At 39.3% G+C, this 19,577-nt stretch overlaps 2 protein-coding genes across 3 annotated transcripts; one reads left to right on the top strand and one right to left on the bottom strand.

Moving 5' to 3' along the window:
- LOC115676184 (GEM-like protein 7) lies at nt 1–2,253 on the bottom strand. Its single transcript, XM_030599072.2, has 4 exons — nt 1,530–2,253; nt 1,039–1,125; nt 500–774; nt 1–397 (listed from the first exon to the last, which is right to left on the bottom strand). Exons 1-4 carry the CDS (start codon nt 1,681–1,683, stop codon nt 203–205), a joined length of 711 nt encoding a protein of 236 aa, XP_030454932.1. The 5' UTR covers nt 1,684–2,253; the 3' UTR covers nt 1–202.
- A 2,093-nt stretch (nt 2,254–4,346) lies between these two features.
- On the top strand, nt 4,347–11,925 carry LOC115676083 (uncharacterized). 2 transcript variants are annotated; one of them, XM_056312571.1, is made up of 9 exons: nt 4,347–4,801; nt 6,410–6,532; nt 6,626–6,666; nt 6,888–7,087; nt 7,256–7,702; nt 7,969–9,790; nt 10,530–10,634; nt 10,758–10,932; nt 11,410–11,925. In XM_056312571.1, exons 1-9 carry the CDS (start codon nt 4,799–4,801, stop codon nt 11,614–11,616), a joined length of 3,123 nt encoding a protein of 1,040 aa, XP_056168546.1. In that variant the 5' UTR covers nt 4,347–4,798; the 3' UTR covers nt 11,617–11,925. The 2 variants fall into 2 exon arrangements, with proteins under 2 accessions (XP_056168546.1, XP_056168538.1); XM_056312563.1 differs by having other exon boundaries at nt 6,888–7,702.
- Nucleotides 11,926–19,577: the final 7,652 nt, after the last annotated feature.

Below are 19,577 nucleotides of genomic sequence, written 5' to 3'. Positions count from 1 at the left end.
GAGAGCTAAAAGCATGGACTCCTTTGGGTCATTTGAAATTGCAAGCACCAGCAATACAAAATCCAAAGTCTACCTGCAGAGCATATTCCTCTGCTTTGCCAACCACTAGACACACATTTCACTACCTACAAAGAGTTTTTCCTACTTCAACTAACTTCACAAGTTTTTGGGCACCAAAACAACGGAAGACACTATACCAACTTCACAAGGCGGTTTTCACTTCTTTGGCCGCAGAAAGGGCTTTCTCGAGATTCTTGAAGGCTTTCTCATATCTGAGAAACCCCATGAACCAAAACTCGTAATCATCTTCGGTTACAATCTGCACGTACTTCTGCGCTGGCTTGTCCACATTCTCGCTCTCATTGACTGATTTGATTTTCTTTGTCGGTATTGAAACCTGTTGAGGAGTCGTAAGAAATCATTTAGCAAAACTCTTGGTTCCCTGAACACTCTTGCACTGATCAATCCATTACAGAATTTGACATGGAAAAAAGTTCACCTTGTAAGGTGCTTTGACTAGTTCTCCTGTAGGGGAAGGGAAATCGATGGATCTGTCACTGCAGAAGGCAACTTTCTCAGTGGAGATGAAGAGAAGTCCTGCTATTGGACCAGACGATGTGGATAAATAGCACTGTGAGGCCTTCAAGAACTTCTCCTTCTCACTCATGCCGAAAATATGCTTGAAAATGTTCTCCCTCCCGCCCTCTTGGATCACTTTGGCTCCCAAACTCAGCTTCCACTTCACGGTTTCGGACAGCTTAGCCCCGAGCTTCACTGCAAATTTTCCACATGAACTCTTCAAGATTTCAAATTTCTCACCCACAAATCACCTCAATGACTTCTTTTTGAACTACCTACTCATTACGATAAGACTAAGACAATCAAATGCCAAGAGAGGATGATACATGGAGTGGGCTTCGCAATCCACACGATTCCTTTTTGCATTATGATTAGCGCGGTTTGTCCCGATAATTATATTTTCCTTTTCCCGTGACATGAAACTTGAAGGAAAACCACAGTTTCAAGATGGTTACTCACCATGGTCTATTACTCTGTATGCGAAGCTGCTGTGTTTTCTCCCCAACTGCTTGGCGGTTCCCTTCTTGGAGTCCTCTTCATCTGCAACTGGAGAAAATTTGTCACATAAGTCCCAAAGCAACAAAAATCAATCTTCCAATTGGGCAAACCATTTTGTTTCAGGACGCAAGTTGAGTATCAAAAATCAGTCTCCCAAGTGACCTGCTGGTTCAGACAATCTATCAAGATAAGTACACACACGACAGGAATTGCTGAAAGCAGCATGAATAGGGCAAGCTAGCTAAGCACAACCAATCTGATATGAACACACAAAACTATCTCAGAACCGACCCATTTGACCTTTCTTTCTCCCTTTTCCCCATGAACTAATTCTGCACCATTTCTGCCAAAATTTGAGATGAGTTCACCACGATCTGGAACACATGGATTTGTACAGGTCCCCAGAGAGAGAGAGAGAGAGAGAGACAGAGAGAGTGAGAGAGAGAGCATACTGGCGTGGAAGGAAGAACTGGGAGAGCCATCCGACGAAGAAGGGCTCTGGGTTGAGCTGAGATGGTCAGAGAGAGAGAAGGGTCTCTCTGGAGTGGTCTCGCACGACTTCTTCAATGGACTCCCAGCAAAACGATCTCTGTACTGGTCCTTCATGTCTGCAATTGCTTCTCCACTTGGTCTTCCTCAGACACACAAGCACCCACACAATCTTCTTGGTGTTTCTCAGAGAGAGAGAGAGAGGGAGATGTCTCTTCTGGGGATGAGTACAGGAAGAGATGCAAAGCTTCCAAGCAAAGACAACTGCAGACAACGTTTAAATAAGAAAATGCCGGTGGCAAAAAATTCAACTCCCTTTCTTGTTCTCACTCTCTGTGTGCATATGACTGTAACCGCGTGCTACACGGAGGAGAGGAAGCTCCTAGGAAGTTAGGGTGTTTCTAAGCAAGATCAGGAGACGGATCCACCCTCAACCACCGTCGGATCAAACGGGCCAAAGAAATCCCCACCGTTCGCCGTTAAACCTTTAAAAATTTTCCGCATCATGACATCTTATATCAAAATGAAAGTTACAAATAAAAAATGCAAATAATGATAATCCGTTACTATCTGAAGATCCGTCTCTCGGTAGACGATAGCACCGTCTCCACTACGAACATTATTATGGTTCAGCTATCTCAGCAGTTTCTCATCATCTTCTTCCCGAAGCTCTTGAGAAAGAGTGACACCTTTTTCCATTTTTTTATGGTCGTTTTCCCCTCACCTCACCCTCATCCTCACAACCGTGTTCGATCAAAGTCAAGGAAGGGTGGCCATTCAAACGTGGGTGGGGGACCGGGGGGACAAAAATCCAGCGAGGGATCCCCGTCACCGTCACAGCCGGTGTTGTTCACGAAACCGGAAGAATTTAACTGGGGCGGTCGCGCACCCGATTTGTGTGGACATCAGCACATGTCCGAGGATTGCTTATCCTCCACGACCCCCCCGCCGACGACGGGCCACGGCGGGGTCACGATGGTGTCAATACGCACCGACATTCGACCAAAAAAGAAAAGAAGTATGCACCAACATGTTGCGGTTCTTGCGGATAGTGGGGGACTGGGGCGGTGTCATTGACAGGAGACCAGTATGGGACTCTTGAGAACAGCCAGTTTAGTACAGGGTCCAAGTCTTCACATGTGCCTGCATGTGCAGTAGCACTAGATATATCCTCTCACACGGTTGCAAAATTCCTTATTAGGAAAATTAGAAAAACCCAAGTGATGGGCCTTATAAACATGTATTTATCCCTACGGATTCGCCTTGTCAACATGAAAAATAAGTTATACATTCGCCGCCGTTAGATGATTGACATGTGAAATAGCTCAATTATAAAATTAACTCTAAATGCAAGTGTTGCCTATCAAACAATAAATGTATAAGAATGCTTTTATATTGGCGGTGGACCTAAAGATAGTTCTCACCTAATCCCAGAGAAAAGTACACATGAAAGAGGACTATACCAAAAGGGCTCGCAATAGGGCATGATTTCGGAACCTATTAGAACTTATAAATATCTTATTCTTAATTTTTTTTTATATTTTTATCTCGTAAAATTACACAAGATCTCGTCAGTATTGGTCTCGCCCTTCGCCACAAATCGCCAGCCAATCATGTATTTTAATTTAATTGGTCAACACTACATTATCAGCCTAGTCATGGCCTAGAAAAATAATCATTTCTACAAATTTTTTTGTGTTTGGTGCATACAGACGGAAGTGGATTAGGTATCATGTCAATTCAATGCCCTTAATTGTAGGGCAGGGTAGGTTAGGAGTTGGTGCTCCGTGAATGGGCCCCTCATTTGCATGTCTAGGGCCTCAACCAATATCCATGATCCAAGCCCAATATCGTCTTTGCACGAAGAAAGGCCAGGCCCAATTGGTGGGGATGTCCAGTGGGCTTTTCGTGGGCCTAAAGAATAATCAAAAGCGCTCACTTTCTTGATAAAAAAGAGGACTCGATCACATGTATTTTCCATAGGTTTTTGGCAGAGAGGTTCATAGACATGACATGACCAATGAAAGAAATTCATGCATCTTAATCTTAATTTCGACCAACGTTACTTCATCAACGAGGTGATATCAGTACAATGAGATATTCGATGGGAAAACTTGTTTAAAAAGTCATAAACCTATTGTACGGAAGCCAATTCAATTTTAAACATTTCAATTGTGTCAATATAGTCCTACACATTTTGACAATTTGCCTATGTAGTCATTTCGACCAAATATATAAATAATAGGTTTTATGACTAAATTGGTACAGTTGAAAATTTTATAACTAAATTGGGAAATTTTTAAAGGTTTAGGACCGAATCAACACAATTGAAATGTTTAGGACTAAACTAGCAAATCATCAAAAGGTTTAGACTAAAATGACACAATATGAAGGTTTATGACTGAATTGACTTTCGTATAATAGGTTTATGACTTTTTGGACAATTGTCCTTATATTCGGTTGTTCTCGAACTTTTTCATCTTGACTGCATCTTGCATGAGGAACTTTCGAACGAATCGGGGGTCCAAGGACTGAATTGACCATAGGTCTATGACTTTTTGGATAATTGTTCTAATATTCAATTGTTCTCAAACTTTTTCATCCTGACCGCATCGCGCATGAGGAACTTCAGAACCAACTAATCATGGGTCGAAGATAATTTCGTATTTCGCAAATCCATTTCAAGAAGGATGCTTTAGGCGAATCCGACAGTGCTAATCCAAGTGACTTCTTCATTGGGACGTCGTGACAAAACACACGCAAGAGATATGCGCTTGTGATCTCATGTTCGATCTCCGTGTTCTCTCTGTCCGTGTATGTACACCTCAACGCACTTCGATGTCCACAGCGGTGGACATCGCTCGTTGTCGTGACCATTAGTAGCCTTTCTCTGTCCCTTCGACGAATCCTACGCTCACACGCTTCACATCGAACCCCACCTTCTCCCTGTCGCTTCCGTCTCCCCCACTGACCCACTTGCTAAGGTTTCCTCCTCCATCGCCATTCGCCAGCACCCAGAAAGGAACCGAGGAGAAGGGGACGAAAAAAAGCAGAGGCCAGAGCCAAAAGCGACTGAGAGTGGAACGGAAAGATCTCGCATGATAATCGATGGTCGATGCTCCCTCGAGTCGCACTGATGGCCTGACGGAGAATTTGAAGGAGGGTGTTGTGCGCGAGTGTCTGTAATTGAAGCGGCTTCGTCTTTTTTCTTCTTCTTCCGAGAGCCCGCCTCATGGTTAGCTCGCGCTCTCTCTCTCTCTCTCTCTCTCTGCAGAATCTATTGCGTATTGACTGACTGACTGTTTCTTGGACTCTTTTAGATGTGAATGCGGAGATAAATTAATCTTCTTGAGACCAACCTTCGCTTCGTCCCGATCCTCGTTGCTGGTTTTGTTCTTTTTAATGTGTACATGATTATGTTATTAGCTTAGTCCTTGTACAGACAATCCGTCGCCTCTGTTTAGGATCGTAGATCATTTACTGCCTGGCATTGACTGGACAGTATCTTGATTTCAATGGCATCTAAATTTGGAACGTGAGTGGTGATTGGAAAAAATACAGCGGTAGTGATCGTACCGAAAATCTGAGCCTCACACCTAAATTTGGGGCAATCTCTTCTTTTAGCAAATGCAAGAAATGGGCTCCACCCATTTAAAAATTTTTGTTTCTCTGTTTTCCAGTCCCTTTAGTCTAATTTAGTCAATGGGCTCGTTATCTCTAAGACGAACGATTGGCAAGCAGATACTCCTTTTGGAGATAGTGTTGATTTAAAGATCTTCTGTATTGATTTCTGGGTAAGTGTTGGGTCATGGTTTAATTGCTTCTTTCTGTTCTGCTTGTGGGTGAAATCTGGTTTCCAGAATCGCGGGGAATGTCATTCGTTTCGCTCTCTTAAGTGAAAGATAAATTTTTATGGGTTTGTGGAGCTGAGTTTTCTTCTTTTCTTTAGATAAAATGAAAAAATTTGTATGGTTATACCAATGGAACCAGTGAATTTGATCCTGGTGTAATTGTGCATCATAAACTTAACTAGATGTGTTGGGCGGAGTGAAACAATTTACTTGATGGTCTCTGCTTGACAGCTTTGTAGTTTCTGTTAGAAACTTGGCATCTGAAGGTAATGGCTTTTCCTTTCATGTGAGATTTTAGATGAACATTTTTTCCTGCATTTGTATAGTATGTCTCAGCATGTTTAACATGTTAGCATGAAGCGCAAATGAGTTTCGGAGGACAAGACCGTCACTTTTGTTTTTCTGATGACATTTTGGTTTACCATCTGTTTGGCTGGTCATTTTTATGTTAAAACTCACGTCTGCATGTGATTCGTTCACATGTCATTAATGAATGGATTATCTTGATTATAATATCTCTTACCTTTTAAAGGAGGAATGAAGACTAGCATTTAATCGGTTGCTTCTATCCTTCCTTCCATCGATATGCCAAACCTTAGAGATTGGACAGAGAAAGCTTTTGTGTTGTAGAAATAACGGTTAAATGATTGTTCTGTTATGCCTCTTTCTAATTGTGCCACCACCGGTGATCTCATTGTCCACAGTCTGCAGCTATTGCGTAATTAAATAAATTAATTACCTCACTAAAATCCTTGTTCATAGGATGTTGCTCGTATCTTCCTTACAAAAGTTTCTACTTGTGGAATTCAGCATGTATATGGATAGAATAGACTTCCTCCAGGCAAAGAATTTGTCTTCTTCTGCTAGATATCTTAATGCCTCTTAATGTTGTAAGTTTGTATGTTTGAGAACTAGGGTGTTCAAGTGAAGCATCATCAGAGGCTTTCATAATTTCCTGGAATCATCATTTTAATTGCTAGTGGCTTCTACAGGATCAAGAAAAGATGCATGGCGTTCTTCAAAAGTCCCATAGCGATGTTCAGCCTGTCTCTGACAGTGGGAATACTTCCTTGCTGATGAAATCTTCATTTTGGAATAATTTCAGAAATTCAGAGGTCATCCATTAACTCAAGCTAAATAATTTTGTGGAACTTTTGCTTGATGAACATTTTCGCTGATTTGTTTCTCACATCTGTCCTCCACATCAGGACCAGGCACGATCTGTTCTTTGGGGGATCTCCAATCAAAGGTAAGGAGCCACTTTCAGTTCATCACTGTTTTCTCTTGGACCATTAAGAGCGCGGAAAGAACATAATTTGATGCAATTGTTGTAGTTAAGACAATTAAGCTGTTGCACCATTTGTTGTCTACTGTTTAAATCTTAAACGACTCTTCATTTCATTATATTCAGTTTTTCTTTCCTTCATGTTGCGAATTTGCGAGTGATCAATTCCTATCTGAGTTTGTCAGGTGTACTGTGTTGACCTTCCTTACCCTTGAATCTGATGGAACTTGGAGAGTTGTCACTGTACCTCTTCAATATCCTGAACAGAGAGGCCTCCTGCTTTATGGTGCTCACATAAACGTGGATAGTCTGCACCCAATATTTAGCCAAGCTATTAATGCATCTAATAATAATCGACGAAAAGCACAGAAAGGGCCTCCAGGTGGTGGGTCTCTCTTAATGCACTCGAGTACAGTGAGAAAGTCTATTCAATCAGATGCGAGATGCCAATCTCGTAAAAAGGCTTTGCCAAACAAACCTTTCGCTGAATATTCTGGCTGTAACTATGGTCTGAATTCTTCAACCTCTGATTGTGATCCTCGTTTGCTTCAAGGAGACCCTTGTGCAAATGATTCCACTGTGGAGCTTACGGAAGGAGACAAGGCTGACAAGGCTACAAGCAAAATTTCGAGAAATAAAGCAAGAAGAAAAGGGAAACACAGAAAAAGGCTTCCATTTAATGGTGGTTCGAGGGAATTGGTTTTAGCTGAGGATTATGACCATGGAAGCTCAATATCTAGAACCTATGATGTGAAAAATGAGGTTGATGGTGAAGACACAGCACCATGTCGGACTGCTTCAGAACTTCGGCTCAAAGCTGCTAGAGTCCCAGAAAATTGTGCTGATGACGAAAAGAGTGAAGGCATCGACTGCTCTCAAACACCACAGACGAGCATCTCTAATTCTAATGGAAGAGACACATCTGAGACTGCTGCCGCTCCTCTAGTTCAGAATACTCATGGGGAAAATGCTAGTTTCAACAATGGGCATAAATTCAAAGGTAATGATACAAAATTTTTTGCTTTTGACAATCTGGAAGAGGTAAGCAGTAGGCATAGATGCTGTTGTTAAACTACGATAGACTTTCACACATAAATGGCTCCTTAGATTTGGATGTATCTTTGATCAGCTCAAATGAACAACTGAGTGTACAAGTCCATGTGATTGAATCCGATGAAGTGAGCAGCAACAATTATGATGGAGATTTTCCAGCATTGAGCTACAGAAAGGAATACTCCTCTGACTATGACTTGATAAATGATGCAGGAGATTCTCGTGATCGTTGCGAAGAGATGAGGCAAGAGAATTTGGAGAGCGGTATCATTATGCCACTGGTTGTGCCTTGCTGTGATAATAGGGTGAATAAATTAGAATCAAACAGTTCTAGTGCCTGTAAAATGGGGAGTGTTGGGAATTCACATCAACATGCTGGGAAAGGTAATAGTTATCCTGTTTGGCAGAAGGTACAGCAGAAACATGACCATGAGTGCGTCGATGACCCGAAGAAATGTTCTACCGAGTCAAAAATCGACACTTCCTGGAGAAAGGCTCCGTTGCTTAAACAAAATGGCAAAGTTGCTGAGGGAAATATGGAATTTAGAAATGAAAATAAGCAGCAGCCACATCCTGCATTTTTGCGTAAACTGAAACGAAAAGGTTCTTTAGATTCAAAAATTGAATCTGATGACCATTCTAGGAAGGGATCCTTCACTAACAAGGCCAAGCTCGAAAAATCAAGTGCTTCCACAAAGATCCGGCCATATATGAACAAAACTTCTATGCCATCTCAAGTGAATCAAAATGAAGGGGAGACTGAATCAAAATCTGTCTCTCAGAAACCGCCAAAGACCTTTTACAGTGATGCTCCTATCCTGGACGATGAAGATGCAAAAGATGAGGATAGTTCATTACCAGTATGCTGCACTCAGTCTAACCATGTCAATCATTCTGAGCTTCAATTTTCAGCATCAGTTCCCCGTCTTTTAGCTGATGAAATTTCTCTGCTAGGAAAAGAAGTTTCTGTAGCTGACTGTAGTAAGCAGAAGTGTAGCTCTGGATCTCTTACGCAGAAATGGGTGCCTGTTCGCATGAAGAATCCTCTATCAACAGACCCCATCAGATCCGAAAGTTGTCTGGGTCATTCTCGCGATGCAACTGTTGAAGACGAGACTTTACTATTTTTCAAAGATAAAATAGGCTCAAATGATGAAAATGATATTAAAACAGGAGTTACGTGCAGGTTCGAGGAGTCTAGTAAGGAGAATTATCCTCCCTGTGATGATGAAAGTCAGGTTGAGCCCTTGACAAATGAGAAATCAAGCATGCTTAAAGAGCAGAACCACAAGCTTGTGCCTTGTAGCTTCTCAAGGGGTGAATCAGAAAATCAGAAAACCTCTGTTATTCAAATTCATCTAGACAAGATAACAAGGGCTATACAAGAAGCATATAGGATACAGATGGCATCAGAAGCTGTTCATCTTGTAACAGGTGGACCCATTGCTGAGTTTGAGAGGCTGCTACATTTTTCTTCTCCAGTTCTTTGCCGATCACAGGTTACGGCTGGTTGTAAGACTTGCCCAAGAGACTGGGTTGTTGGCTCGTTACTCTGCCAGCATGAGAGACCCAATGTATCTTTGGAATGGCTGTGGCAGTGGTACAAGAAACATACAAGTTACGGGTTGGAAGTTAGGGGTGAAGATTTCATTAACTCAAATAGAATAGGTGTTGATCGTTTTGCGTTTCGTGCCTACTTTGTTCCTTATTTGTCAGCTGTCCAGCTGTTCAAGAAATGCAGCATCGGATCAGCCTGCAGCATAAATGGGGTTCCCAGATCTGAGTTGGAGCCTAATGAAAGATCTGAAAAATCTATTCTCAGTGGCCTTCCCATGTTCTCATTACTAGTACCTCAGGCTTGTAATGGAGGTGCAGGCAACTTTCTTTGTGCAAACGAGGTGTCTACTTGTCAACCTTCAATTTCTGGAAATAATATGTCCAGTCCTACTGACAATGAGCAGTTTAAGGATTTAGAACTGCTTTTTGAGTATTTTGAGATGGAGCAACCTCAGCATAGGCAGCCTTTATATGATAAGTAAGTTTATTTATTTTGCTGAGCGAGGCATTTAATTTATCCTTTCCAGTATTGGATCAAATGGGCCCTTTTAACTCAGTGGTAAGGTAACACCATGGTAAGGCAGAAGGCATTGGTTGGAAGATCATACAGACCATGGGTTCATAGATAAAGCTGTTTTAACTTATTGCTGACTCCTTTTATTAGAATTAGTTATGGAGTCTTCTTTTCTCGTCAACATACCATTGGGACGTCGAATAATGTCGTCTTGTTGCTTTTGGTCAACTATAAATGTTATGGTTCTTGCAAACATTGTTCAATGTGAAAGATGCACAATTGTTTCATTTTTGCTACTTTTTGTTCTTTTCTTTTTCTTTCCTTTTCCTCGCAAACAGTTAATGTTTGTTGGCTTTATCCGTGTACATGGATGGATGAACTATGATTTTAGTACGAAGAGAACTTCTTGATGTCTGACAGGATAATTTGGATAAAAGTAGTACTATATTTACTGTTAGTGGCACTTAGATTTATTTGTTATAAAAGTATCAGGTCTACTGGTCATATGCCGCTTCATTCTCTTTGGAGCAATAGAACCTGAAACATTGACTACAAAAACTGTGAGCAGGAAAATCGAAATAGTGCATGCCACATTTCTGTGAAGTTTTATGCCTTGGGTTCTTACTTTCTTAGCTTATTTCATGACTCGCAATTGGTTGGCCTTCTTTACTGGAAAATGGTAATGTTTAAATGTTCATTTCAGGATCCAAGAGCTTGTTGGAGGTTGTGGGCCATCTCGTTCCAGAATTTATGGAGATCCTTCAAAACTAATCTCTGCAAATCTATGTGATTTGGACCCAAGATCATGGTTTGTGTCTGTTGAATCAAACCTTGTCTCAAGAGTTTTAAATCTTTTTGTGAGCTGAGTTTAGTTTTAATAAAATTCAACGTTGTCATGATTAAAGCCTGCTTATATCCTTTGCCCTGTCAGGTACTCAGTCGCGTGGTATCCCATCTACAGGATTCCTGATGGTAATTTTCGTGCAGCATTTCTGACGTACCACTCCCTCGGGAATTTGGTTCATAGAGAAGCCGCTTTTGATTCTGTCAATGTGAACCCTTGTGTAGTATCTCCCGTAGTGGGTCTGCAGAGTTACAATTGCCAGGTAAAATAACTAATATATTCCCCTGCTTGCTTCGGTTTCGAATCATGTGTGGATTTGATGCTCAGACAACGCTTTTTGACTCATCCAGAAAATCATAACAAATAGCTTTTAAAACAAAACCGATGGTAGAAAATGTAATGTCCATTTGTCGTAGCTTAACCCAGTGTTTGTTCAGAAGCACGTGTGGATGTGCTGAATTGGGCATCTACTTATTCATGTTCGGGGGGATATACTGGAATATCTCCTCGTCGATTCTGTATGAAGCTAACAGTATTTATAATGGGTTTTGACCATTACATTTCAACTATGCAAATATATCCTGCTAAAAGAAACAGACTGATAGCAGCATTGGTTTAACAACGAGGGCAAGAACTATTGGGCAAATGATGATCCCATGAAATTCAGATCTTGCTTCAAGCATGTTGCGCAAAGCCACGTACCTTATAACCTTCATTTGATCTTCATTTATATGAACAGAGTGAGTGCTGGTTCCAGTTGAAGCCCTCTGCACTAAGCCAGAGAAAGGAAGTCTTGAGCTTAGATCCGTCTAAGATCCTGGAGGAGCGGTTGAGGACGCTCGAGGAGGTAGCTTCGCTGATGGCCACAGCTGCTGTCACTAAAGGAGATTGTAGCACTGTGAATCGACAACCTGATTACGAGTTTTTCCTGTCCAGAAGACGCTAGTGAACTACGCGGGTGTTGCCGTCGGCATTGACAGATGTGAAATCAGGAAATTCAGTTAGGAGAAGAAAATAACACGAAGGATATGATTTACACTTCTTTTTTTCGACTTTCTTAGTCATTGTTGTTATTTTTCTCACTTTCTCTGAATGTATAGATTTTGCCATTTTTGTACGTAGTATCGATGTACATTTTCCCCCCCTTGCTGTAAGAAACGCGTCTTTTTTTGGACTAATGGAGTGTAAGTAGGGCAATCCTAATGTCAAATCAGTACTTTGATTCAAATACAGGTCAAATTCAGCACTCTCTTCATAGACGGTGTTGCATAGTGATTGTATGTGTTCATAGAATTTTTAAAATACATTATGCTTCCAGATCTGTTCCTAAAACTTGCCTTGTGAAAGTTAAAGGCACAAAGTTGATTTGTCTTGATTGACTTCTTTTGTTGAAAGTAAGTGCGCAATCTTCATTCAACTTCCACCTAAATTATAATATGTAGGTTATAACTATCCAAGCGCAGGCTGTACCTCGATACAGGCAGGCCGGGCTTTTCTATGTAAGACTTCAGTCCAAACACATTTATATTCCCTTCAGAACTCATACACCTAGGCAGATCTCGTCATGATCACCTCTAATAATTGACACCCTAATTGTCATTAATATTCGATTTTCTATATACAAGAAGTAAAATTAAGCGCGATTTTTCGTATCGCTCTCCTTAATTTATTTGACACTCGAGTAAAACCCAATTTTGTCATTTCCCCCAAAAATAGGCGAAATGAATGCAAGTATAATGCAACCGAGGTGAAGATAATGACTGTATCATCTATCAACATTGTCTCTATCAATTGTCTGAGGGAAAAGGACTTCCTGAGACTGCCTAATTTGAAAGATACTCGTAGAAAAGCTTCTTCACCACAGAATCTCACTCAAATTTGAGTGCTTACTTTTTTGGATACATGGAGATCTCTTTGAAGCTTCAATGTTTCTTTCGAACCGGTAATCAGATCACTGCATTAATTGAAACGCGGCATCATCGATCAGGCACCCTACAACCTGTAATGCATTTAGATCGGTGAATCCGGCGAATCACATGGGATGTCTATCGGATTTAATGCGGGATTGACCGAGTCTAATGGCTAGGAATGGCTTGGACGAGCAAGAAAGCATGCAAAAATCAAGAAAGTAAACCCAAGTTGGCCAGTAATCCCCACTGCTTGCAAAAGATTCACTTTATAGTTTATAGTTCTCTTGGTGGGTAAAGAATTACCAAAGCATAACCCCGTGGCATCCAACGCTAGTCATCGGAGTTGTCAAAACGAGCCGAAACTATTCCGAAAGGTCAGGCCGACCTGCGATTATCCATATCTCCTCCGAAACGCCTTTCTCAGCCATACTCAGAAAGAAGGCAGAACAAGTTCACCAAGAAGTTTGGAGAATCTTGACGAGTCAAATTCCTACTGCCGAACGAAGATATCTTCTCAAATAAACTTGTCAGATCAAAGGTTAGGTACAGTGGAGAGTTGGAATAGTATCTTCCTAGTCCTTGAAGAGACACTGTGAATATGTTCTAGGGTTTAGCAGTTGTGTATCATGGCTGAATTGTAACTGTGCTGAGAAGTGCGGCTCCTTATCATCTAAATATTATTGTAAGCCGATGTTTCGATGGTGCCGTGACTTATGACGAAAATTATATTATCCTTTTTCATGATCGACATGGTTATCGGTTACTTAATTTATGATTCATGCCCACTTAAGCCGACCACTCACAGTCGGACTTAGTGACTAGGTTCACCTCAGTCCTCGAACTGATATTTGACCGCACTATACTTATTTTAGGTGTTGATATCTATAGATCACCAATATAATGATAAGTTGTTGTTCATCCTAAAGCAAGCACGGGTATATTACTGGAAAATAATCCACGCTTCATCTTCTTTCCAAAAAGAAAATTCTTCTTATTCGTTGTTGCGTGTACACATGCGTGTACTCTTTTGCCAATAGCACGGATGGTGAGACCCTCCAATCATATCGACGTATCTAAAACGCGTAAGAGATTTAAATTTTTATAATAAAAGAGAAATCATTAAGTAACATTCCTCTTACCCAAACAAGCCATTGGATCTTCAGATTCACTTTATTAGAAAATTGAAAAAATAAAATTTAATAATTCCTCATGCCCTTTCCAGTGATGGGCAGCTCTTAAAATAATTTGGTAAAATGCATAATAAAATTAAATAAGTCATTGCATGTTCAAGTCAACTCGGCTTCTCTCTTCCACACTTACACATGAATAGAAAAAAACAAAGGTTAAACATAATGAATGAAAGTCAACTATACTATTAGTATCCTTTTTCTGACCATAGGGTAGCGGATCCTCTCCGCTAATTCCTGGTCAAATGGGAATCGGGTCATTGGGGGCAGATTATCATCCCAATTGCCACGAAGAGTGACGCGAATTTTACGTTTCGATTTCGCAATTGGATGGTGACGTGATCCGATAACCTTGTATTCATAATTTTTCAACAAAAAAAGAAGGAAAAACAATTGAATGCAACTATAATGTTCAACTTTCGACCGTCATTCCACGACATTACAAATCGATTATTATTATGGAAAATCAATATATTCGTGATGAAAATTTTACGATTTATGACATCGCATTAACGCGGATTTATGGAAATTAATATGTCTACGACAAAATTGATTTTTAAATGATATATATTTATCGGGTTAATATTACAAAAAACTCTAAACTAGTACACCTATGACAATTTTATCCCAAACTAATTTTTTGACCATATAAAACCATAAACTGGTACATATGTGATAGATTTATCCTAAACTAATTTTTTTTCTATTAAAAATTCAAAACTGGTACATTTGTGATAAATTTACGTTCCGTTAAATTTGGATTAATATCACGGAAAATCAAAAAATGGTATATCTGTGACAAAGGAAGGGTAAAACGCCAAACTAGTACATCCGTCAACTGTCACGTGTCATCCAACTTAGAAATTTGATGGTAAAATTTTACGGAAACTAACAGAGAGTAAAATTGTCACGAGTATACAAGTTTGAGATTTTTCTTGATCAAAATATTAGTTTGGAGTAAATTTATCGTAAGTATACTAATTTAGAATTTTTCGTCATATTACCCTGTATGTATATATACCCGTCCAAATTGGCCTGCAATGAAAATCATGTGATTTGGAATGGGGGATGCACGGGGTCCCAAGCGCGATATAGATCGATAGACCCTTTTGGGCCGTGGTGTCCTTTTACTGATTTAATTTTATGAATTTTACAAGGCGTGAACGTCCCTACCACCACCTCATGCTTCCACTATTTTGTCAGTACAATGGGGGGATCATCTTGTCTTCCTTCTTCCTCGAATCGATGATATCTTCACCACCTCATGCGGGTGCGCGAATAATTACGCGATTATTAGGCGCACTTAGCACTTGACATGCTTGCGCGGCCGCGATTTAATTAGCACTAATCCCTTTATATTTTTATTTTATTTCGTAAGGTTATCTTATTAATTTTTATTAGTTGAAAGGTTGTTTTTTGTTTATTAAGTAATTTTCGAAATTACGAAAATTCGGAATTATATATTTATTATTTATTTTATTCCGAATTTTACATGTGTCTTTCCAAGATAACTTTTGGAGATTATACTTGTTCAGTTTTCAATCTTTTTCGAAGGGTTGCATCTATTCAGTTTGTAACTTCTTCCGAAGGAATATCTTTGTTAGCTTTGCAACCTTTCGTGAAGAGTTGCCAATGTTCTTTAAGATCGATTTCTATATATGTTAGTTTTTGGCAAGAAAGAAAACAGAGATCAATTTCTTCAAGTCTTCTTTCGAAAACTACAGCCATCATTTCTTTTGTTTCCTAGAGAGACCCTGGAGAAATACTAGAATTGCTATCTAGTATTCTCATTTTGAGACTTTGTTGTATCCTGGAGGATTTTTGCTGGTGACCATTAGCAACAATTGTGGGGCAAATAAATCCTTAAGGAAAGTGATATCATGCCTCAAAGTCCGACTTGATTGCTCTTTTGATTCGAAGCCATTTTATTTTACAACAATCTTAAGGATTTATTTCTGTTCAACAATGGAGTCGGAGACAATCAAAATCATGAACCAAGACATGGTCAAACTGGATCGGTTCGATGGGAACAACTATGCTCGCTGGAAGGACAAGATGATGTTCCTTCTCACTACCCTGAAGATATCCTACATTATGGATCCAAAATTGGCGCCTATTGAAGATCCGAAGCCTACTACTGAGGGAGGACAGCCAAGTGCGGAAGCTGTTGAAAGGATTAACAAGGAAAAGAGGAAACGTGAGGAGGACAAATTGCTATGTCGTGGACACATTCTGAATACACTGTCTGATAGATTGTATGAATTATTCACTGAGATGAAGTCAGCCAGAGAAATTTGAAACGCACTGGAATTCAAGTACAAAGCGGAGGAGCAAGGTACCAATAAGTATTTAATCGCAAAGTATTTCGATTTCAAGTTTATTGATACTAAGCCCTTGATGGAACAAGTCCACGAATTACAAGTGCTCGTCAACAAAATTCGTGCCCTCAAAATTGAAATTCCAGAAACCTTTCAAGTTGGAGCAATTATTGCAAAATTGCCTTCAACTTGGAAAGACTACGGAAAAAGGCTGATGCATAAGTCGGAGGACTTCACCTTGGAGCAAATACAGAAACATCTTCGTATTGAGGAAGAGTCACGTACACGTGATAATTCTGTTTTGTATAATTCCAAGGTAAATGCTGTGGAGAGAAAAAGAAAATTCGGCCAGAACTTTAAAGTAAAGAACGGGCATACATTTAAGAAGACACACAAGAAGAAGAAGGGTTGTTGTTTTGTTTGTGGCAACAGGGACATTATGCCAAGGACTGCATTCACCGCAAGAGCATATCAAAAGACAAGAACATTCCAACGGTGAAGACAGATGCAAATTTGGTTGAAGAGAACTATGTGGCCATGATTTCAACCAAGTTTTCAAATATGAACATTGCTGAAATCAATGGTTCGATGGCTATGATTTCTGAGATCAATTCTGCCACTGTCCAATCCGGTTGGTGGTTAGATTCTGGAGCGACAGTTCATGTGTGCAAGGACAAATATTTGTTCAAGCAATTTGAAGAGACTGTCGACACAAATGCTCAAGAGGTCCTGATGGCGAATAATGCTCTTGCAAAGGTTGCTGGCAAAGGCACGGTGGAGATAGATTTCACTTCTGGAAAGAAGATAACTCTTCTTAATGTGTTGTTTGTACCTGAAATTAGGAAAAACCTAGTTTCTATTGATTTACTTTGTAAAAGGGGGTTTCGGGTTTTGTTTGAATCCGACAAGGTTATCCTGTCGAAGAATGGGCTATTTGTTGGAAAGGGCTATGCCAATGATGGCATGTATCAATTGAGTATCAATAATAATATCGCTACTTCTATTTATATTGTTGAGTCTCTATCTTTATGGCATAGTAGGTTGGCACATATCAATATTTGTTATTTAAAGAATATGAAAAGGTTAGGCTTGATAAATTTCAATGACGAATTTGATAAATGTGAAATATGTGCTAAGTCTAAATTAATTAAGAAACCATTTCCAAGTGTGAAAAGAAATTCGAGTTTATTGGATTTAAAAAAAAAAAGATATATGTGAATTCAATGGAATGATAACTCGTGGCGGTAGAAGGTATTTCATTACCTTTGTGGATGATTGCAGTAAGTATTTATATGTTTATCTCATGAGATCGAAGGATGAAGCTTTCACCATGTTCAAGAAATATAAAGCTGAAGTAGAAAATCAATTGGAAAGGAAAATCAAAGTTCTACGTTCAGACAGAGGTGGAGAATATTTCTTAAATGAATTTTCTTCACTTTGTGAAGAACATGGTATTATTCATCAAGTTTCCGCACCATACACTCAACAACAAAATGGTATGGCTGAAAGGAAAAATCGATCTCTCGGAGAAATGGTTAATTGTATGCTTTCGAATTCAAAGCTACCAATTAATATTTGGGAAGAAGCATTGCTTACTGCATGTTATATTCATAATAGAATACCATCTAAGAGAAATAACTTGAGCCCTTATGAATTATGGAAAGGTAGAAAACCAAACATGTCATATGTTAAAGTGTGGGGGTGTTTGGCATACTACCGAGTACCGGACCCTAAAAGAACTAAACTTGGTCCTAGAGCTATCAAAAGTGTCTTTATTGGATATGCTGAAAACAGTAAAGCTTTTAGGCTTCTTGATTTAGAATCCAATGTCATTGTAGAATCGAGAGATGTTGAATTCTTTAAGAACAAATGTTCTACAGGTTCTGAAATTATTGAAAATAATTCAAGACCTATAGAAACTCATGTAGATTCTCAAGAGAAAGGATCAAATGATTCTAGAGACATGACTGAATTGAGGAGAAGCTCTAGAGCAAGAAAATCTAAGGATTTAGGTCCAGATTATATTACTCACGTTTTCCTTGTTGAAGGAGACAGAGATAATAACATGGTAAATAAATACCCTTTAGTATTAAATTTAGAAGACGATCCTAAAAGCTTTGTTGATGCTATGTCTTCTAGAGATGCTTCTTTTTGGAAAGAAGCTGTAAATGATGAAATTGACTCAATTATGTCCAATAATACTTGGGTATTAGTAGACTTACCTAAAGGATCCAAGCCTATTGGTTGCAAATGGGTTTTTAGAAGAAAATATCATTCTGATGGTTCTATCCAAGCTTGTAAGGCTAGACTAGTGGCAAAAGGGTATAGACAAAAGGAAGGAATATATTATTTTGATACGTATGCTCCTGTTGCACGTATAACTTCTATTCGAATTCTTTTTGCTATAGCTTCCATTTATGATCTTTGTGTTCATCAAATGGATGTCAAGACTGCTTTCTTGAATGGAGACTTGAATGAGGAAATTTACATGGAACAACTAGAGGGTTTCGTTCTTCTTGGAAATGAAAGGAAAGTATGTAAATTGACGAAGTCTCTTTATGGGCTTAAGCAAGCTCCTAAGCAGTGGCATGAAAAATTTGATTCGGTCATATTGTCTAATGGTTTCATCCACAATAATGCTGATAAGTGTATATACTCTAAATTCACTAAAGACTATGGTGTCTTAGTATGCTTGTATGTTGATGATATGCTTATCTTTGGAACAAATATGACTGGAATAGTTGAGATTAAGAAGTATCTAACCTCCATGTTTAAAATGAAGGATTTAGGTGAAGTAGATACTATCTTAGGTATTAAAGTTAAAAAGCATGGTGGGGGTTATTCTTTGAGCCAATGTGATTATGTTGAAAAAATGCTAAATAAATTTCAGCATCTTGGTTTCAAGGAAATAAGTACTCCATTTGATTCCAGTATTAAGTTAAATTATAATACTGGTAGAGCGGTAGCACAACTTGAATATGCGAGTGCTATAGGGTCTTTAATGTATGCGATGCATTGTACTAGACCTGATATTGTTCATTCTGTGTGCAAGTTGAGTAGGTATACTAGTAATCCAAGTATAGAACATTGGAGGGCTATTACCAGAATTTTTGGTTATATTAAGAGAACTAAAAATTTAGGTCTGTTCTATAATAATTATCCGGTTGTATTAGAAGGATACACCGATGCTAGTTGGATTACAAGTGTGGGTGATAAACATTCCACTTCTGGATGGATTTTCACACTCGGCGGAGGTGCTGTTTCTTGGGCGAGCAAGAAACAAACATGTATAACTCACTCAACGATGGAATCCGAATTCGTTGCGTTAGCGGCAACTGGGAAAGAGGCTGAATGGATTAGGAATTTGTTGTTGGATATCAAAATTATGGCCTAGTCCTATGCCTCCTATCTCTATTCATTGTGATAGTCAGGCTACTTTAGCAAGAGCTTATAGTAGCACTTATAATGGTAAGTCTAGACATATTAGCCTAA

The sequence above is a fragment of the Syzygium oleosum genome, unplaced genomic scaffold (genome assembly GCF_021117445.2).
Source record: "Syzygium oleosum isolate NSW1041296 unplaced genomic scaffold, Sole_v2.1 Sole_v2.01, whole genome shotgun sequence".
Taxonomy (NCBI): domain Eukaryota; kingdom Viridiplantae; phylum Streptophyta; class Magnoliopsida; order Myrtales; family Myrtaceae; genus Syzygium; species Syzygium oleosum.
Note: the sequence above shows the minus strand (reverse complement) of the source record. Positions and strands in the feature narration are given on the sequence as shown.